Consider the following 22,865-nt stretch of genomic DNA (forward strand, 5'->3'; position numbering starts at 1 on the left):
TGACCTCGCATTTTGTCATGCCAATGGTGCTCGTGGACCCAAAACAGCCTCAGCAATTGCATGCTATAAAAGCATACATCGACAGTGGAGCTATTGGAAATTACATAGACCGTGAATTGGCTTCCAGGATTAAGCTTCCTCTCCGCCCGAAAGTAACCCAAGATGTCATTACTACAGTAGATGGAACCGAAATAGCCTCAGGGCCTGTAACGCATTCCACTGTTGAAGTGACTCTGGTGGGTCAGGATGGACATCGGGAAGCAATCGTGTTTGATGTGATCAAGGCCCCACAATTTCAAGTAATTCTTGGAATTCCTTGGTTAGAAACACATAATCCCAGAATTGACTGGCGAGCAAAGAAGATAAGTTTTCCTGATTGTGAACCCACTTGTTATCCTAGAAATCCAGGTATGGGTCTAGCCTCAGCAACTTCCACCCCTGTACAGCTACCGTCAGAATACCAAGAATTCTGTCATGATCACTGCTTCCAAGGAGCCAGGACCAGCCCAACGTCCTTGGAAGCAGGCCCCTAACCCTAATCCTAGGCACCAGCTGGTCCCCACTGGGACCTTTTGGACCTTGTCCTGGCGCCGGTGGCACCAGGCTCATCAAAACCATTGGTCCCGGCACTGGAAGCGCCGGGCTCATAATAGGTGTAAGGATTCTTGGGTGGACTTACCTGCAGCAGACCATGCTGCTTACTTACCAGTCACTTAGAAGCTATCTAAGAACAGGGACTACTTTCTTACCTGGGTGGGGCAGCTCCCCTCCCTGGATACAGCAATGGAACTCTTCTGGAAACTGGAACTCTTTTCTTACCTAGGCGGGGCCGTGGAAGAAGACGCCTCATCACCCCAAGGCTATTTAAACCACACCCGATGGATGAAGCGTGCTTCGCGTTATTCTGCATCTGCAGCAGAACGCTCACCGAGTCTGCTCCGGCGTTTCTTCTTCTGATCCTGGACCTGCAAGAATCTACTTACCAATTCAGTATCCAGACATCATCAGCACCTGCAAAGAACAGAAACAACAGGTTAGCAAGGCGAACTTTACACGCAGCACTTACTCACCTGATCCATCGGCTGCGGCCGCTTCGTCACGCCGCATCTCCACCTGCAAAGGCAAAAGTATTGCCATACTTACCGGCACGCTGTGGATTCCGGATTTCTTCGTTCTGCATCGCAGCCTGTAAAGACAAAGCATCGTTAACAACTTACTGGCATTCCGCGGACTCCGGCGCTGCAAACCAACATCTGAAAGGCAAAAGAAAAGACATTAAGCAGGTATTTACTTACGTCCATCTCGCTCGTCGCAATAAAACGCCTGCAAATACTCCGGCGTCTCTTTAACACGAACTAAGCTGCAAGGAAAGAGACAATTAGAGCGCTTGCCATACTTACAAACTTCCAGGCGCTTTACTTCATCTTCCATCTCAAGAGCCCTGCAATACATAAGGGAAAAGCATTATATAGAGTCTGCATATAAACGTGCCACGCATTTAAAGACTATACAGACAAAACGTGTCCAGAAACTCACTGCTCGTGCAGACAACGAGGGTAATCATCCTCTGAATTCAAGAGGCCTATGTTTCACCAGTGAAGGAACTGGCAACGGCACCCTGCACCAGACGCAGGTGGAGAGCCCAGCATTCACCTATATAAGGTGAGCATGTTGACCTGGGGGCTCTACGAAAAAGCTGGGAAGAGAGAGGGAGAGAGGGACATTCAACTACCCAGACCATTAACCCCCATATTCTTTCACCTGCAGAAACCTCACTCTTCGAGTCCGACACACAGTGCTAAGAGGTTCGACCCCAGAAGCCAATCGAGTCCTGCACATCACTTTTCGAGTCACAGACAGCTTCCTGCCAAGACCCGCGCCTCCGTGGGAATCAGGTGAGCGTTACAAATTCCAAGACATTTTTCAGAAAGAACAGGCTAACACGTTACCTCCCCATCGGTCTTATAATTGCCAAATCGATCTGGTACCCAATGCTCAACTACCTTGTAGTAGGATTTATGCTCTTACGGAACGTGAGAACCTGCATTTGCGTCAGTATTTAGATCAGTACCTAGCCAATGGTTTTATTCGCCCGTCCAAGTCTCCTGTCTCTTCAGCTCTGTTCTTCGTGCCGAAAAAAGAAGGCGACCTTAGAACGTGTATAGACTATCGCGCCCTAAATCAAATAACGATTAAGAATCGTTATCCTCTGCCCTTGATCCCTGAGCTTATCGACCAGGTGAAAGACGCTTGTGTGTACACCAAGTTAGATCTCCGAGGAGCTTATCACCTGGTGCACATAAAAGAAGTCGACGAATGGAAGACTGCATTCCGCACCAAATTTGGGCTCTTCGAATATCAGGTGATGCCCTTCGGGTTGTGCAATGCACCTGCCGCCTTTCAGTACTTTATGAATGATGTTCTTCGGGAACTTATCGATGTCTGTGTCATTGTTTACATTGACGACATCCTGGTGTACTCTTCTTCAGAATCTGATCACAGAAAACATGTTAGGGCAGTTCTTGAGAAATTGCGCCAGCACAGGCTATTTGCAAAACTCGAAAAATGCGTTTTTCATACCACAGAAGTTGAGTTTCTCGGATTCATCCTGACACCTCAAGGAGTCCGAATGGACTCGCGAAAGGTGGACGCCATCCTCAAATGGCCATCTCCTAGCTCGGTGAAGGGAGTTCAGAGCATGCTCGGCTTTGCCAATTTCAAATTGGCAGATTCACCCCGGAATTTTCCCGAACAGTCCACCCCATCACCGCTCTCCTAAAGAAAAACAAACGCTTCGAATGGACACTTGAGGCCGAACAAGCCTTCCAGGACCTGAAAACCAAATTCACCTCTGCACCTGTATTGAAACACCCGCACCCAGATCTCCCGTACATAGTGGAAACCGATGCATCCAGTTCGGCCATGGGAGCTGTCCTGTCGCAAAGAGACCCAAAAACTAACCAACTACACCCAGTGGCCTTTTGGTCCAGAAAATGTTCTCCTCCTGAAATCAACTACGCAATTACCGATAAAGAGTTACTAGCCATCAAATCTGCTTTCAAGGCTTGGCGTCACTACCTTCTCAGGGCAAGACACACCATTACCGTAATTACGGACCACAGAAACTTACAGTATTTAAAGACGGCCAAAGCTCAATCTTCACGACAACTCCGATGGGCTCTATTCTTTGCGGAATTTGATTTTGTAATTACCTATCGCCCTGGCTGCAAGAATGGAAAAGCGGACGCCTTATACCGGATTGGCATGGAAGAACCTCATTCGAGCTTAGAACCTGTGCCCATCATACCTGAGCAAAGAATCTTAGGCTTAACTTCATTGCAAACTATTGAGGACATCCAAACGCAAGTAAAACAACTTCTAGACTCTTCAACCTTACTGGAATGGTGTCAGAAGGGTCCTCATTACACCGTTAAGGATGACTTACCCTACTTCCAGGAGCGGTTGTTTCTGCCAAGTAAAGAATTGCAAGAACTTGTTATTGCCCATCATCATGAATCTTTAATGGAAGGACACCCTGGTATCGCTAAAACGGAGGAAAAAATCAAACGTCACTTCTGGTGGCCTTCTTGGAGAAAAGACATAGTCTTTTGTTCTGTCTTGCGGAATTTGCGCCCAAAACAAGGCTCAAAAGAAAAGGCCAGCTGGCCTACTTCAACCCTTGGATATTCCACCGGCACCATGGCACACCCTGTCAATGGACTTTATAACTTACCTGCCTCCTTGTGCTGGTTACAACACAATCCTTGTAATTGTGGACCTATTCACCAAAATGGCCCACTTTATCCCTTTAAAGGGTTTGCCTTCTGCTTCCACCTTGGCCAAGGAATTCCTGGAGAATATAGTTTGCATACATGGTTTCCCTTCCATATTAGTCTCGGATCGTGGAAGTCAATTTATCTCCCATTTTTGGAAGAAGTGTTGCCAACTAGCACAAATAGATGTGCGGTTATCCACCAGCCACCACCCCCAGACCGACGGACAAACCGAGAGAACCAATCAGACTCTCGAGCAATATCTTCGGTGCATGTTACACCAATCCGAGTTAAATTGGAAAGACATCCTTTGGATCGCAGAATATGCATACAACAATTCAGTGCATTCTGGAACCGAACAAACCCCCTTTTATACTTTGTATGGTCACCATCCTCGGACCTCTGACCTAGATCCACCTCTGACCCTGGAAATGCCCGCAGTAAATCATCTGCATTCCACAATAACGCGAGCCTTCAAAGAAGCTGCAACTCATTTACAGCAAGCCAAGAAAAAGTATAAAGAAAACGCTGATTTGCACCGAAGTAAAACTCCTCCTTACCAAGTAGGAGACCAGGTATGGCTAGCAACTAAACATTTATCCCTCAAGGGCCCGCGAACCTTCAATCCCAGATTCATAGGACCTTATCCCATCAAGGCTATAATCAACCCAGTGGCCTTTAAACTGGATTTACCGTCCAACATGCGTATTCATCCAGTTTTTCATGCATCACTTTTGAAGCCCGTACAACCAGGAACCCGATTGTCCAAGCCTCCAGATCCAGTTCAAACTGAAGGGGAATTAGAATTCGAAGTTAAAGACATTTTAGACTCCAAGGTGGTAAAGTCGAAACTCTTCTATCTTGTTGACTGGAAGGGATATGGACCTCAGGAGAGATCGTGGGAGCCTAGTAACCATGTCCATGCACCTCGATTAGTACAAAGGTTTCACCGGAGATTTCCGAACAAGCCAAAACCCCCGGAGGGAAGAACCTTGGGAGGGGCCTTGAGGGGGGGTACTGTCATGATGCCTACCTCCAAGGAGCCAGGTCCGACCCAGCAACCCCAGAGGCAGGCATCATTTCCCCCAGGGGAGTGCCAGCGGGCCCAAGCTGGGGCCCTTTGGATGCAGTCCTGGCGCCTTAGGCGCCAAGCTCATGTTGGACCTCTGTCCTGGCGCCTTAGGCGCCAGGCTCATAAAGCTAGACATGTGTTCAAGTGTTTTAATGTGCACTTACCTGATGCAGACCATGCTGCCACATCCAGGCCCTCTAGAGGCCTGAATGGAACTACTTTACCTGTGGAACTGCTTTCCACCCGGGTGTGGTCGGGGAAGGATACATACCTGATCGGAGGAAGGATACACACTTGGAACTTCTTCCAAAGCTATTTAAACCACACCCGATCAGCAAACCACGCTTCGCGTTGTTCTGCTCCTCGCAGCTGGACGCTCACCGTGTCAGCTCCTGCATCTGGACCTCAGCCACGCCTGTCAGTATCCTGGGTCACCTGCAAAGGGAGACAAAAGACCTTACCTGCTAAATCAGCACCACAGAGACATCACACCGACGATCCTGAAAAGGAAGACATCATTTTAAAAGCATTTCGCTACGATCGCTGCAGCGCTGCATTTCACTCACCTTTCCTGGACGCCACCATCTTCAGCAGCGATCATCCAGATCCACAGCCACTTCCCAGAGCCTAGAGAGAAAAGGACAAGAATAAGGTGAGAGAAGGAAGGGAATAGGAAAAGCTCAGTTTCCTTCTAAGTCTTACCTGTTGGGTCATTCCCATTTAATTTCGGGTCTTGCCGCTTCCAGGCATCCGGACCCCGGCCCCTATGGGGAAAAAAGACAAAGACATTGAATGAGCGAATGCAAAGACATTACCTGAGCGCTCATCCAGAACTTACCTGTCATTTACTGGAACTGCACGTTTCACTTCGGGTCGGCGCCATATCTCCGAACCCCGGCCCCTTAGGGGAATAAGACAATGAACATTATTATTAAGCTTGGACTTTTGAACTTGCAACAGAACTTTTACAGAGCCTTACCTGAATAGTCAAGCTTACCTGAACTTCCATCAATCCTCAATCCAGTGAAGTAACTGGGTTTCAACGCGCCCCTGCATCAGAAGCAGGATGGAGAGCTCATCCTTCCTGACCCTAAGGTGAGACTTCACGGGGAATCGTGGAAGGGTATCGTGGAGGGTTGGAAGAGAGTGGGAGGCTTGAGCATAACTCAGTCAGTAGGTAATACTCCCTTTTCACGCACAGGGGAATATTCCTGCGAGCTGGAGAAGCCAGAGTAGAGGGGCCCTTCCTGTCCATCTTCAGAGTCCTGCGCTTCACCATTGAAGAAGCATCAGCACTCGAAGCCAGACCTGCGCCTCCGTGGGAATCAGGTGAGCGTTACAGAATGGGGGATTCCCAACACCGTGAAGACCGACAATGGTCCGCCATTCCATGGTCAAGACTTGCACCAGTTTGCCACCCACCTAGCCTTCCGCCAACAGAGAATCACCTCACTGTGGCTGCAAGCCAACAGCATGGTGGAGTGTTTCATGGCCACCTTCAAGCGGACCCCCAGAAAGCGACTACCGATCAGACGCCATTGCCCCAAGCCATCTGCCAAATGCTAAGAAGCTACCGGAAAAGCCCACACAAGATCACCGGAAGGACACCCCTGGAACTTATGAAAAAATACAAGACAAGGACTCGGCTTCTACAAGTAGAAGACTACACGCCAGAAGAAGACGGAGAAATTAGAAAAAGAGATGATGAGAAGGAAAGAAAGGCTAAGGAGTGGGTGGACCAAAAGAGGAGAGCAAAGGAACACTAGTTCCCAATAGGTGAAGTTGTACCAGTCAGACAAAGGCAGCAAAAGAAGACTGACCCACGATACGGGTCAGACCACTCCTGGTGAACGAGGTGAAAGGACCGATGGTCACCACGAGGGGGGACAGAGGAGAAATAACCTGCAATGCCTCGTTCTTCCGCAAGTTATACCAAGAAGGTCCCGAACCAGCCGAAAAAATAACAGAAGAAGAACCGAGAGTGGAGGAAACTGGAGATCCACCAGTCAGAGAACAAGACGGAGAAACCTGTGAATCACCAGGCCGCCCACCGCGAGTGACACAGAGACCGACCCGCATCATTGAGCAAATGTAGACCGCGAACCTCCCTGATGAGCAAGGGGGGGTGTCACGGCGGGATGCGAAGCAGGAGCCCTTTAAGAAGGGCGGACAAAAACCACAAGGGGGAGGGCAGGTTGAGGGAGGCGTGGGAGAGGGACAGAAAGGAAGGGGTTTGTTGTGAGGAGGAAATAAAGGTATTCTGATGTGACACCCCATGCGTTTCATGTCGATTGTGTGCAGTGTTTGTGGATAGGGCCCAACAGTAGCGTTTTATTGCATAGTGAAAGTCCTTGACTGATCTGGTAGCAGTAGAGGAAACCAGTGCCGTCGCCAGGAATCAAACTTAGGAGGGGCACAGAGGGGGTCAAAGACAAAGGTAGGGGGGCACAGAAAAAAAGTAGGAGGAGAACATGGTCACTGCTCGTCTTAGGTGGGGGGGCACAAGAGGGGGCACAGGGTTTCACAGGGGGGGCCCCGGCCCCCCCAGTTCCCCCCAGCGACGCCACTGGAGGAAACCCTATGTGAAAGTGATTCATAAATTCAATTATGAAGTAAACAGTTTGTATTCTGAGGCAAGTAGTAAGGGGGTATTCATCTGTTTTTGTGCAGAGACTATCATCCGCATTCTATGCTGCATATGCAATTTGGCCTCTTGCACTAACTCTTCCTTTGCACTCTGTCCTGCTCCAGGCCTTCCACTCCACAGCGCCCTCTGTCAGACCACCTGCCTGGTGCTCCCTGAGGGCCTCCTTCAGGGCTCGGATCGCCCATCCTACATCCAACTGCTGGAGCAGCTAGTCAGCAAGGAGTTTGTGTTCACTGGGGCGCGGCTCACCAGACTGGACCAGACCCAGGCTCATCTGGTTGCTGAGATACTTAGCCCCATTGGTGCTGCTTCAGCCACGGTAAGAATGCTCATGAATTTTCCAAATGTCCTTTTATTTCTCAGTTGTCACGTGAATAAAAGCATCGATACCAGAATATGACTTCTTTTAATATAAACCAACCTTAATATCATGCATTTTGCCAAACCCAGAAGTAAAGAAAAGGCTACATTGATTTGTTGACGTTAGAATCTGTGATTCCAGTTTACACAGCTTTCTACAGCAGGTTCACACACATGCTGAGCTATAGAATGGTTACAGGGATCGAAATTAGTATTTGATTAGCAGGAGCTCAAATCATTTCATATGTATCCATCATCACTTAGTAAGCAGGAGCTACCACTGGGGAACCAGGAGCTGTTATCTAACATGACACACATTTTACTCCAATACTTTGTGTCTATCATGTATGACCCATTTTGCTTTAAATGTCTTCTAGATGTGTCCTAATGCTCATGTATGCACATTCCCAAACGTGCCGAGCTAATGTCAGATAGGTAAGTTGGCACCACTAGGCCTGGGGAGCCAAATGCAGTAGTACCTAGTGTTAAGCCAACCAGGCTCTTCTTAGTTTTGACAAGGAATTAGATAGCTCCCAGCTCTCACCAGTTTCGAACATTGGGTCACAAACATAAGGCGCACTGCAATAGTCCATGTCTGGGGAGAACTAATGCGCTGCTAACCATGGTAGCTACGCTGTGCACTGTATGACAAGATGACCTGACCATGGACATTAACAGTGGGCTAGGGACAGGAGAGCAGACTTGATTATCCTGGGGATGGGGTGCCAGTGGGCAGATTTTTAGGATGTCCCATTGAAGTTATAGAGATCTTTAGCACAGATGGCTGTTCCCAGGGGATGCCTTGGCCCCAGAGCACCCGCATACCTGGCATCCCTGGCTAGGAAGCTCTGGGGCCTGGCAAAGCCACCCACACAGTAACGCAATCCCTGGAGGCGGTAAAAGGAAAATCTCCAGAGCACTCTCAACCATTCCCTATTGAGATCCGGAATGCTGTAGTGCCTAGTTTGGGAGAATGTCAGGTGTGTACAGAGAGGATTGCTGGTTCATGGAGGGCAGGAGACATTTTCTGACTCCCCAAGACCTAGAACCTGCCTACACAAGAAAACAAACCTTAGCAGGGGAATGTGCTTTTTACAACGTTTAGTGGTTGATTTTTCACAACGTTTAGTGGTTGATTTTTCAGAACTCGCGAATCCACTCCGCAGGAACATGCATGGAGGAGGAGTGCAGAGTCAGCATACGGTAGCAAAACAAAAGAGGTGATGGCTGGAAGGTTTAGAATAAATCTTAACCTCTGGTATTGCTCTGGGCAACCCTCCAGACCATCGTTCTTCGCCTGCCAAGCCATTACAAAAGGGGAAAGACCATATGCAAATCAGGCTTGGTCCCACCCGCAAAGGGGTAGTCCAGCACGAACTGCTAGGTCACATCCCTTATGCACGAGACCACAAGCATCCCCAGACATGTTTCAACCTTGTTGGGCATCATCAGTGAGGAGTAGCTTGGGTCTCTAGGCCCGGCAGGCACGGGACCCACGTCTGGGCATACCCGTCCCACTCGGGGTGACAATAGCAAAACAAAAGAGGTGATGGCTGGAAGGTTTAGAATAAATCTTAACCTCTGGCATTGCTCTGGGCAACCCTCCAGACCATCGTTCTTCACCTGCCAAGCCATTACAAAAGGGGAAAGACCATATGCAAATCAGGCTTGGTCCCACCCGCAAAGGGGTAGTCCAGCCCAAACTGCTAGGTCACATCCCTTCTGCATGAGACCACAAGCATCCCCAGACATGTTTCAACCTTGTTGGGCGTCATCAGGGAGGAGTAGCTGTCTGGGGTTGCTTGGTTTTCTGTGCAGAGGGGACCTGGCCTAGCAGTTCAGGCTGGGCTGCTACCTTCGGTGGCGGCAGCTACTGACTGATTTGCACATGGCTGGTCTCCTTTTGCAATGGCGCAGACGGGCTAAAAAACGGTGGTGTGGAAGGTTGCCCAGAGCAATTGCCAGTGGTTTAGATTAATTCAAAATCTTCCACCCATCACTTTTGTGGTCAGTTTGTTTCTCCTTGTGAGAGAGGGTATGCCCAGACGTGGGTCCCTTGCTGCTGCGCCGCAGGGAACCAGGCTGCACCTCACTGAGGAGGTCCAACAAGGCCAAATCATCTCTGGGGTTGCTTGGTTTGGGGACCTGGCCTAGCAGTTCAGGCTGGGCTGCTACCTTCGGTGGCGGCAGCTACTGACTGATTTGCACATGGCTGGTCCCCTTTTGCAATGGCGCAGACAGGCTAAAAAACGGTGGTGTGGAAGGTTGCCCAGAGCAATTGCCAGTGGTTTAGATCAATTTGAAACCTTCCACCTATCACTTTTGTTCTCAGATTGTTTCTCCTTGTGAGAGAGGGTATGCCCAGACGTGGGTCCCTTGCTCGCTGCGCCACAGGGAACCAGGCTGCACCTCACTAAGGAGGTCCAACAATGCCGAAACATGTCCGGGGTTGCTTGGTTTTCTGTGCAGAGGGGACCTGGCCTAGCAGTTCGGTCTGGGCTGCTACCTTCGGTGGCGGCAGCTGCTGACTGATTTGCACATGGCTGGTCCCCTTTTGCAATGGCGCAGACGGGCTAAAAAACGGTGGTGTGGAAGGTTGCCCAGAGCAATTGCCAGTGGTTTAGATTCATTCGAAACCTTCCACCCATCATTTTTGTGGTGAGTCAGCATACGGTGGCTATTCAAGCCTCGAACATGGACCCCAGACTAGGGTCCCACGGAAATCCTTCAACAGACACTGCACACTTATGCCTTGAACATTTGAAAACCACGCAACACAACTGGCTAGGAACAAACACTCTTACAAGGATGCGTAGAGGCTTCTCCTGCGGCTCCGCAGGCCACCACTATTTGTGTCCCCTGATTCCAACATTACATTAGACCTATAATAGATGGCCAATTCCTGTGAAGCGACGCCATTGCTTAGTTTACACCTACTATTGAAGCCTGAGCTTGCCCTGGTGGGGAGGGTCAACTTTAATAGCCGAGGTACACCAAGCATACCATTTCCAATCTACGATGGTTGACGAGCCTTCGAGGGATTCTGACATCTCATGGTGACGTGTGAAATGGTAGAGCCGTTCCTCTGGTTATACCGATCACACACGTTGAATCTTTAGAAGAAAATGATTAGGGCCACGCAGTGTGAGCACTGTCTTGCTGTAGACAGCAGTGTGTAGCTGAGGTTGCAAAGCCGCTGAGACTTGGGTCTTACAAAGCAGATGTATTGTTTAGGTTACACAAATCATACAGATTCACACTTCATTCGGTAGCAGAACTAGCCTCTTCTTACACCGATGTTAATGGTTGTCTGCCTCAGAGAACAGAAACCACTCTAGGCCCAAACACCAAGCATAGCTAACTCGGCTCTTGATGAATTAACTGGGTTATCACGGAAAGAATGTGCTTTGTCAGAAGACGCAACCATCCCTCTTATCAAATGGCTCTTCCAAGGCAGACTTTGGAGTTTTCAGTATGGCTTCCCCAATTCCTCCAGCCACACTAAACCCAGCGCATTCCCTAGGAGTCCCAGACATCATGGCATTTGCTCTGTTTTTCGGTGGGCTCGCAACAGTGCACTTCATATAGCACTGTCATGAAATCCCTAGTATCCTACAGCGTTTAGAGCCTCGTCCATTATGTTTATTAGTGCACCCCTGGGTAGTGCCTGCACCGAGAGAAGACAGAGCAGCCAGCAGAGCTCTCAGTGTGACGCTCCCTCTCTTCATGCGAGTGCCGCGCTGAGAGCAGCCGGCTGCTCCGTTGTCCACAGCGCTCACCTGCTCGCCCCGGGTCGCACCTGACTGACGTAACCTGGGAAATTAAGGTCCCCAGATCGCCACTCCATTACTTTTCCTGGCCACACCTGGCAGATGCAGCCTGGATGTGTAGGAAGCCCAGCCCCTCCTCCTTCCAGCACGGACACAGACAAAAATGATGGGCTAACCATAGAAGAAATTCCTCCACCTGCTGGTCAAAACAAAACCCTGAAAATGTTCAATTAGATCTTAAATATTGTTTTTTAAGATTTAATTGAACATGTTCAGGCCTTTGACCAGCAGGTGCAGATATTTCTTTTTTTTGTGTTAATTTTTTTAAAAATTTATTTATTTATTTATTTATTTACAAGTATATACAAAAACAACATCAAAGTACAGAAGAACAATAAGCAAAAACCGGATCAAACAAAGTCATTGAACATATTCCAAATCTTTTCATATGAAGACAACTTACATTTCAATTTGTAGATCAATTTTTCTGTTCTAGACAGACCATGCATTTCTAGAACCCATTCCTCAAATGACAGAGGAATCCGACTTTTCCATCCTCGAAGGATCAACCTTTTCACAACAATGGTTGCTCTAAAAAGCCATTTCTTGAGGGCAGAGCTGACATCAGTCAGCCCAGAATCATCCCCCAGGATCATTGTCTTAAAGTCCAGGACACACCCTTCACCCAAAATTCTGACACACACATCACAGATGTCAATCCAGAAATCCAGCTCCATAGCATTTGTTCCAATGATCCAACTTCCTGAGCACAACCCCAACAATCAGCATTTTCAGCCATGCCCCTTTTATGTAATGTTTCCGGACACCAATACACACGGTTCAGAATCTTAATTTGTCTAGACCTTTCGCCCAGATCCAGTGAACATAAGGAGACATTTCCGCATATATTCAGCCAGGCCTCAAGATCAATATCAGACCCAATTCTCTCGCTCCACACTTCCCTCAAATTGTCATTGCTCCGAAAATACGATACAAAAAGTTTGTATAGCATACTGGCTAAACCACCTCCCTGTCCATTAGAATCCGTCCGAAAAATATTTATGTCAAAAGAGTCAGACCAGTCCACCTCACCGACAGACCTCTTGAGTCGTCTATAAGCCGAGTCCGACAAATCCTCAAAACTCCATCTCTCTCTCAGCTCAGCAGCAGGCAGCCACCGAACATCATTCCCCAAATCAGAACCTTTTTAACATTCATTAGGAACCATTCGGGCCAAAAAACCGTCCTGGAATTATCTCTAATCCTAGGATTCAGCCAGATAGAGGCATTCTTACACTTAAACGCGTCCCTACCTAGCAATGTCAAGACCTCAATCCAAGAGTTGCGCAAAAAGGACGTGGTTAACAAACTACCTCCTGGAATCTTTGTGTTAGTGGTCAACAGTGCTTTCGGGCCCAGTGGCCCATATGCATTCGACTCCGCTACAGCCCATCTGTCCAGTTTACCATCCAAAAACGGAACAAAAGAATGAGCAGAAAACTAAATGGTAGGCCTTAAAATTCGGAACTCCTAGAACACCCAAATAAATCGGACGCTGCAATTTCCACAGACTAAGTCTGGGCGGTTTTCTGTCCCAGAAAAAATCCTGAACAAGGCGGTCTAGGTCTTTCCAATAACAACACTTTATTCTCAGAGGAAGCATGTTAGTTATAAAGTTAATCCTGGGAGCCAAATTCATTTTCAGGGCATTGACTTTATCCCATAGAGAAAGATTAAGCAATGACCACCTTTCCAAAACCAATTTGCAATCCCGTACAACCACACTCATGTTTTCATAAACCATACGGGAGACCGGAAATGTCAACCATAGCACCAAGTAGCGTAAGCGCCCATCACCCCAAGTAAACCTCAGCCCCTCAACCAAAGGTTTATCGCATCTGTTGGACAGAGGCAATACTTCTGACTTCAGGCGGTTAACCTTGTATCCTGAACAAACGTGAAAATTTGACAAAATCCTCATCAGACATGGTAGGGACATATCCAAATTCTGCAACACCAACAAGAGGTCATCAGCATAAAGCCAAGCCTTTTGCACCACACCCCAACATTCAACGCCTTGTAAATTTGATTCATTCTTTATGCAGATAGCAAGGGGTTGAATCGCTAAAATGAATAACAGAGGGGAAAAAGGACAACCCTGTCTCGTGCCCCGCTTCAAGCAAAAAGGTTACGACACCACTCCATTAGTCTTAACGTCAGCCATTGAACTGGAAATAAAATCCTCCCCCAGATTCATCTTCCTCAGCACCGAGTATAAATAATCCCAACTGACTCTGTCGAAAGCCTTTTCCGCATCTAAGGACAGGACAGCTGCATCACAGTCCAATCTGTCTGCAATTTCCATAGTTAACAACAATTTCCTGATATTACTGGACGTACGCCGATCCTTCATGAAACCAGATTGTTCCTCCCCAATCAAAACAGGCATGAACTGTCCTAAGCGTATAGCAAGAACCTTGGCTAAGATCTTATTATCAGTATTGATAAGGCTGATTGGACGATAACTAGCTGGCTGATTGCAATCCTTATCCTTTTTTAAAAAGACAGAAATTGACTCATGGTTAGTACTCTTAGGTAACGACCCCACCAGTTTGCTCGAGACAAACATATCTCTCATGAGTTCCAAAGCCGAGTTCGGGAGGACCCTGTAAAATTCACATGGAAGCCCATCCGGCCCCGGTGATTTACCCACATTCAGCCCTGAAATTGCGCCTTTAATCTCATCAATTGTTATCATGTCACCCAGAAGATCACGCTCAGTATCCTGAATCCTAGGCATATTCAAATTACCAAAAAAGTTCTCACCCCTACCTATAATACCAGCCTCATTGCCATACAGATTCTCAGAAAAGTCACGAAAGATTGAGTTAATTTTAATGGGATCAAAAGTAATTCTACCCTCCTTATCAATCATGGAAGCAATTGCCGACTCTGAGATCCTTTTCCGCAACCGGTATGCCAGCCATCTGTCACAACGCTCCCCTTTCTCAAAATACGTACACCTAGAATAGAACAAACTACGCTCGGACCTCAGCGACAAAAATTCTTCCATTTCTTTTCTGAGTTTTTTCAATGCAGCCAGTTTCACTGAGTCTGTTGGATCGAGCATCAGATCCCGAGAAATTGCACCAAAACGTAAATCAAGCTCACGCCTCTTACCTTCTTCTCTCTTCCGTTTACCACTAGACAGCCCTAAACACACAACACACAACACGCATACAGCATTTAAAGGCCTCCCATGTATTCGCCACACTGATCTCCTCTGAGCGATTCTCCCTAACAAAATAATCAGCTTCAGAAACAATCCGGTCCAAAATATCATCATCCAACAGAATAGAGGTGTTCATTTTCCATGAGAAGCTTCTTTTACACTGAAATTTAGGTCTCAAATGCATCACAACAGGGGCATGATCACTCAATAAAATATTACCAATATCGGTAGAGACCACACTATCTGACACATTCCCACCAGTGAAAATCATATCCAGTCTAGAAAACATCACATGTGCACTGGAATAAAAACTGTATTGCCTTTTGTCCGGATTCTCCAGACGCCATATGTCTTTCAAATTATGTTCCTCCAAGAGTGATCTAAGTGCCTGATGTTGATAATCACAACGTAGCACACGGCATTTCTGACTTTTATCCATTTTCGGATCAACCACTGTATTAAAGTCACCTCCAAGCAGAACATTAGTATTATTCAACTCTAAAAGAGTCTGTGCCACCATTCTGAAAAAAGGATCCATCAGCTACCGTAGGAGCGTACACATTGCAGAGAGTTAACAATTCCCCTTGAATGTCAATCAATAACGCAATCATTCGACCGTCTTTATCTGTAATCTTGCATAAAATTTTCACAGGTAATTTCTTCCTAAACAAAATGACCACCTCCCTTGATCTGGATGAAAAGGAAGAGCCAACAGCAACACTAACCCATTCCCTTTCCAACCCAGAAATTTCATCCTCCAATATGTGAGTCTCCTGTAAGAAACAGATGTCTGCATGCATGTCCTGCAACATTTGAAACACTTTCTTTTTCTTGAGCAGGTTATTGATCCCATTCACATTCCAGGAAATAATACGTAGGTCATCAGAAGTCCCACCTGAGCGGGAAGTCATCATTACACTCTGAATATCAAAAACATCAAAAGTAAAAAGAACACAAAAAAATTAAAAACAATAAGAAAAAAATAAAAAGAACGAACAAGACAGTGAAGTCTATTCAGCCCAAAAAGAAATTTGAACAACATTGAGAACCATCCCCAGGACCCCTCCCTATGATACAATAAAAAACCATCTATGTGTTCATCAGAAAAACCCTTCCAAGAAAAGATAACAATATTAGTAATGAATGAAAAAACCCAAGACCCCCAGTCAGCCCCCAAAAAACTCCCACCATCGTGAAATCACAAAGAAAATCATAAAATAGGTACCCCAAACAATCGCTACTTTAAAACAGTTAAACCCCACCCCCACACTCAACAATTTCCAGAAATAGAAGATAAATAACCATTTTGCGCCTATCCACAACATCGAAAGAACCGTGCAAAATACAATAAGGCCATAAAAGGTAACTTCAAATGTATATATATATATATACTATGTAGAAGCACGGTGGTCATACCATTCATAAATATCCAGACAGTGTCATGGAACATCAAATAACAGTGACAATATCAGGAACCACAGCACACCAGGCTACCCCACCACTATAGTGCAAACATAGAAACATCTGAGGCGGCTAAGCTCACGTCAATGGAACCATTTCAATAAAAGTTAACAGTGAATAAGAAAGAAAGGTAATGGGTAAAGGAAAATTTGGATATTCACATATGACACGCGTAGGATAGCACAGAAAAGGTGCAAAAAAAAGAAAAAAAAACCCTTCCATTTTTAACCGTAGTGAATATGTCAAACAACACAATTGCACTCTTACTCTTTACGCCGTGTGTGACAGATGCAACAAAACCACAGATGAAAACAAGCGCTGAAAAAACTGAGTTGTCACGCTCACATAGGTAATTCATACATTACATGGAGAGAGATCTCAATTAATGCCTTACACTACTACTAATTGTGCGGGCTGAGGACTAGTGTGTTAAATGGCCTTAAGAATCATTAACTTTCAAGCAGCCTGAAAATCTGATTGTAAACTGGGCACACACATGTGTTGGTCGTAGCCCACATTTCTCATTGTAACCAAGCGACAAAGGCAGTGTTTCCCGGTAGTTCATCTTGGCCAAAGTTATGATCACATGTACTAAATCAACCAAAATTGACTAGAAGTCTGTTCCATAGCTCCCTTTGTGAACAAGTTTCCTTGGAGGTCATAAGGCAAGGCAAGGAAACGTTGACAGTGCAAAGACAAAGACTGCCGGAATTTCACTGACATTCCTCACAAGTTTTCAACTTCTCAACATCCTTCAGAGGCATTCGAACCGAATAGGGCTCGGGCCCAATGTTTAAGCCATAGTTACATATGAGGCTGATGCTCACGGCTGGATTAGCAGTGAAGGTGAGCCAGTGTGTCCACAGCGGCGCAAAAGGAAGAACTGCATCTTGGACAGTTCCTCCCCAACACACCGCCGCTGACCATGGTTCAGAAGTCTTCCGGGCACTGCCATGTGAGTGGACACAACACCGCTGCAGTCTCAGCCTTGAAGTATATTATCTCATCATACATTGTTCAAGTCAGATGGGGGGATGGGTGGTTTGGAGGGGGATTTGTATCGGCGACACTGGGTGTAGGCAGTTTTTAAACCCCTCCTTTGGTACCAGCTCCCCCCTCTTCTCTTCTCCCACAACTGACTCTCTCAGACGCCGACTGAACATACCTCAAAATCCCGTCGGACCACATAAACATAGCAGACCCACATAACATACATAACAGCCTGTCTTAGAGGTATGTGGAGGAACGCTGTCGGTGATTATTTGGAGCCTACACAAAGCCGAGCATCTGACTCTTCCATCAACCAAGCCAACATTTCCAAGGGCTGTTTCACCCTGAAATCCCTTTCTTCTGGAACGAATTCTGACATTTGTATGTGCCACATTTGTGACATCTTCTTAGATAGTTCAGATGACTCTACCCTGAGGTTGGATGTGCTGTTTACTTCAACAAGTGTAATCCACTACCTCGATAGCTCACTCTTTCTGGGCCCGTAGGTTGCAGGAGCATTTGGAAGTATTCAGGAGGGACCCGGGTATGTTGAAGCAGCACCGGTGCCGGTTAAGAGCAAAAGCCCTGCACGGCTACAAGCTTCCTGTCTATAGAGCTTGACTCTGTTAAGAGTGAGGAGTGGGTGCCGGCTTGCAGAGGGCAAGATGACTGTTTCATGGGTGGCACAGCACAGATGCATCGGCTCTGAATCAAAGAAAAGACCGGGCAGGCAATATGGCAGTCTAACTATTCCACCAGAGTTCTTCAGATGTAAGAAGTCTTCTGAAAAGGCCCTTTGCTTGCTATCAATGGCCTGTGTTTACCATTTGCCCCTTCTCTCTACAGCAGTGAAGGTCGTATGCACACTTGCAATGTCACTTTATGCGCGTTTTCCCACTTTGGATGGCTGTGTGGCCACAGGACTGTTATACTTGGCCAACACTGGTGCGCCCAGTTATGGCCTACCGGTTTTGCCCACAGCACGCTGGTTGAGAACATTATGTTATGCCTTACCTCTGTGGAGACCTCCAGTTTATGCAAGGGTCTTCATCTGGTGTGATAGCATGTGGTTGCCAGAAACGGTTCAGCAACTGCAATATCCTCTCGCACCCAAGTGGCAGTTGAGGCAGCCTGTCTTAGATGTCAATCCAATACTCACACTGAAGTCGCCGCATGTCTTGAGACGACGCTTCGCCACAGTCCGGTTCCTGGATGCAACGCGATCGGCATTTCTGGATTCAATGGCCGTGATGACGCATACACGTACACGTCCCATGCATCCGCTGTAAGGTCCTTTCCTCACACCGTACTCCACCAGAGTATATTCCGTGAGTCGGGATCCAAAGGCACGCAATGCAATTCCATCGAATGGCACGTGGGGGGGTTCCATAATAATTTTCAAATAACGCGAACTGCCATAATCCAGCGGCGCCATTTTAAGAAGCGGAAAAAAAAAAACATAGTAAAACCAAAAACAAAACAGTCATGGTGGGGGGGGGGCACTAACAATGTCACTCTTTGTTCATAGGTGGTGCCGGAAGGCCCCTCTTGTATGTTTCTAGCCAATCAAAGGCTAATGCAGGATCAGATGTTTTTCTGTCCCCATCAGGAAACACAACAGTAAGAACATTATTTCTGCTAAGAAAGGTTTTTAAAGTGAGTTGACTAGCCAGTTCTTTAGCGCTCCTGAAAGATCTTCTTCTATGTAGGATCTCCTTAGGATAATCAGGATAGACATAAACAGATCTACCTTTGAATAGGGCATTCCCAACCTGTCTGGCAGCTTTCATCAAACGCTCCTTAGATCTTGTATGTAAAAAGGTAACCAAATCATGCCGAGCTCTGTTCCCCTGATGTTTACCAATTTAATTTAATTTAAAGAATGATGGGTGCGGTAATAGCTTTATAGACGTCGCCCTCTGCCCTACCCAGAGTTATGGCCCTGTATACCTCGTTAAACCCCTTCACTGCACGCAGGCCTATAACTCGGAGGCCCATCACTCCCGGTACAGCCCTGTGACTCCATATATAAAGCTTCATTAAAACCTTCAGAACGTCCATTGTGCGTGCTGATTGGACAATATGTGTGCTATTCATGCTGATATAGCCCGCAGATTGTCCAATGCCTCATCTGCCTAGTGCACAAACGTTACACCTACCTCTGCAGCATTGCTCCCACAGACCAGTGGCTTTTCCTGCAGCCATGTTTCTCCCTGCACTCCTCCATTACTCCACGTCACTCCCTTCAGCATCAGTGCTTGGCTCAGCGCTCCTCGCCCTGCTTGCCGCCATCAGTGTCCTTCAGTGTCTCCAGCCTCCTCACACAGGATCGTGCACATTCTCTCGTGCCTGCTCAGGGTTCACGGCCATACAAATGTATTTGATGTATATAAAATATCCAAACTCTTTTTCTCTGCTGAATTTGATATAGCCGTTGGGTGATATTTTGGTGGATTTACCACTGAAATACCACCAAACTTATAATGAGGCCCTAAGGGCTTTATAGACGCAGACCGTGGGACATTCCCTATGTTATATGAAAACACTGACAGCTACCAAAGACCACAGTAATTTAAAAAAAACCCTTTAAATCTAAATCTTTCATTTTGACGTATACCCTCTTTCCATCCCGTTTCACTTTTCAGATTGAAAACCCTGTTTTCTGACATTTAAAAGGGCGAGGGGGTAATAATAGCTTTGTAGACCCAGTGCAAGGGCCTTACAGCGCTTAACCTGGTCTTTGAGGCCTGTATCGCTCAGTACAGCCATGACACTGTATCTATAAAGCATAGATGAATGTAGTATTCTGCAGCCTTGAATGCTTATAATGGTTTTCTGCTTTCTCCCTTTCCACAGCGCTCTCTTCTAAGTGGTAGCTCCTGCCTGGTGCTCGCAGCTCAGAGGGATAATGCTGTATCTTGCTTCCACTCCTTACTGGATAGGTAAGTTGGGGCAAAGGCCCACACGCAGCCTATTGCTCATTCTGGCATCACCACACCAAAGGGCGCATTGCGCCTTTTGTTGAAGGCATTGCATTGTAGACCATACATGTCCTAACTCTTCGTGCCGCTGTGGGAGACTTTGCATTTTGCATGATGGGGCAGAAACCAGGAGGGTGTCAAATAAAGATTTCAAAGTTTATGGGCTGTGAGTTCAGCCTTTGCAGCTGCCGAAGGTGTGGCTGTTCATCCTGGTGGACTCGGCATATCTTGAATTGTGAGGCCCATGGCCTTCTCCAGTCATACTCTTGTGTGGTACCATCACTTAGTAGTCCCTGGAGGATCCCGGTGGTGGCTCTCATATGAGACAATCTGATTTGCAGTCCTTTCTCTGGCGGCAATTCAATGCTTTCTTATGGCATTCAGCACATATATACAAGTTCCAAGGGTCATCAAGGGGTTAACAGATAGGTGCCCATGTCCTCGGCAATAATTGTATGCCTCCCACAAATAGTTCAGGGAACTGGAGCATATTTCACAACAAAGAAAATAATAACTGTGTTTATTTACAGCTGTGTATACAGGTCCCAAACTCAGTCTTAATTGAATATAGTATTAATATTATTCATTATCGTAGTAATATTTATAATAATACATCAATGTTGCTGCATGGATACAAATCACTCTGCAAACTTCATCTTATTGGGCCACCAAAAGATAAAAGTGAAATCTGGTAGTCAACCAATACATTACAAACTGTGTACACATTCATGGTACCAAATAACATGTTTGCAAGTTGTATTCAATGACTTAGCATAAAAAATGTGGTATTTGGCGGTAAGGCGAATATAGTGCCTGTGCACCACTCTGTGTCATATATTGTGATATATTAAATGTATATAAAAAATATGAATATTTTATATATATATATATATAAAATATATATTAAATAAAAATAGAAAATATAAAAATGTGATGTTGCCATTTTGGTACAGTTAGTAACCTGTGTTATGAAAATTGGAAAGCATTTTACACAGCACCTTCTATTTTGAAACTTTAGATTGGTCCTGCCACTGTCCGAGTGTATCTACACATCTTAAATCTCTTAATGGTAACTGTGAGTGAATGCCATCTGGTGCAGGTGTAAAAGCCCCAGCCTTTTTGATTTGTATTAATAAAGAAAATGATGCAGGTCATTCAGGTTCTGAAAGGGAAGAATCGGGCTCCCTTTCAAAATGCGGCATATAGTACACACACACAGGTGCCTTGCTGTTTCCAGTCTGCTGACATGATAGTGCCAGCTCTGCTGTGGCACGGAGCATTTTCAAATGGAACCTGTGCATCCCTGACAGGTGCTGTGACCCAAAGTCACCACGGGCAGAGATATAATTTTAAGTTCTGAATCTCTGATCTAAATTCTGATAATTATCTGCCATAATCAGTTTGGTGGCTGTAGTATGGTATCCAATAAGAGAACAACATTATGAAAGCCACAAGCAATTTGACAATCTCATGCAAGAGTCCACTCTGTCAGGTGGCCCCAACTATGTCAGGGCAATGTGTATTCATGGCTTGTCTGGATCTCTCCACTACTGCCAAATGGCACAATAGCCAGGATGCTGCTTGCTTTGAATTCTTAAGTAGTAACTGTCTGCTGTGAACAGTGCTTTAAATGTAGCCCTGACATAACATAAGAAAGCCCTACTCACACCAGTGTGCTGCACACCAAAGTTCCTTTTGAAGTCAGTAAGAATGAGAAAGGTATGGTGTTAAAGTAGTCAGATAGGAAAGATAGGCCTGACGAGGGGTCCCATCATCTTGATTTTCTCTCTCAGGGGCCAAAGGAGGACTAGCTTACCTGGAGTGAGGGTTAGGGCTGGGGGTTACAGCAGAGAAGTGCAGCTAACCTGGCTAGCAGCACATACAACAGCTTTGTAAACCAAGGCCTGCACTATGCCCAAACCATCCAGGAGTGGCAAATCTCTGAGTATCCAGGCCTTCCTGAAGACAACCCACACTCAGTCTTTGTAACCTCAGACAATGGAGGGGAACGAGGGCAGCAGAGGGGAGGTTCGACCTGCCAGCAAAAAACTGCAACTAACGCCTGCGATTATTCTACGCTCTCTTGATGCACTCAAAAGAGATATTAAGGAATCCCTGCACATAGAGAAAATGCTGGACACTGCCAATGAATGTCAGAGGGGCATAGGAGCTCTGGGAGACAGGGTCGACCACGATGAGCGCTCTCTGAACATGTTGGAAACTGAGGTTGGTGAAATCCAGGGGATGATGGCTACCCTGCAAGACAGCAAAGAATTCTTGAAATCCAGGTGTGACGACCTGGAAAAAAGAGTCCGCAGGGACGCCCTGAGGATACAATTCCTTGCTGAATTGACAGAGGGCGATAATATTGAACACTGTTATTCAGTGGCTCCTCTCCCAGATCATGGCATCGGATCCCAGAGGAGATATTAAGATCGACGGGGGCCACAGAGTTGGACCGAGGAGAGAGGGAGTGAATCGACCTCCTACAGATCATGAATTTCCATGATTATAAGGTGAAGGAAGCCATTCTGGGAGTGGCGAGGAAGGCCAAAAAGATACAATTCCAGGAGTTAGTG

At 46.5% G+C, this 22,865-nt stretch overlaps 1 protein-coding gene across 2 annotated transcripts in view; it reads left to right on the forward strand.

Annotated features, from left to right (window-relative positions):
- Window positions 1-22,865, forward strand: part of DNAAF8 (dynein axonemal assembly factor 8) — a 1,512,143-nt gene that overhangs the window by 1,432,112 nt on the left and 57,166 nt on the right. For both annotated transcript variants that reach the window (XM_069646874.1, XM_069646873.1), the window contains exons 28-29: window positions 7,597-7,811; window positions 20,162-20,247. In XM_069646874.1, the coding sequence (XP_069502975.1) occupies window positions 7,597-7,811; window positions 20,162-20,247 (301 nt within the window). The remainder of the gene's footprint in view (window positions 1-7,596; window positions 7,812-20,161; window positions 20,248-22,865) is intronic.

The sequence above is a fragment of the Ambystoma mexicanum genome, chromosome 2q, assembly GCF_040938575.1.
Source record: "Ambystoma mexicanum isolate Mex_15411 chromosome 2q, UKY_AmexF1_1, whole genome shotgun sequence".
Taxonomy (NCBI): domain Eukaryota; kingdom Metazoa; phylum Chordata; class Amphibia; order Caudata; family Ambystomatidae; genus Ambystoma; species Ambystoma mexicanum.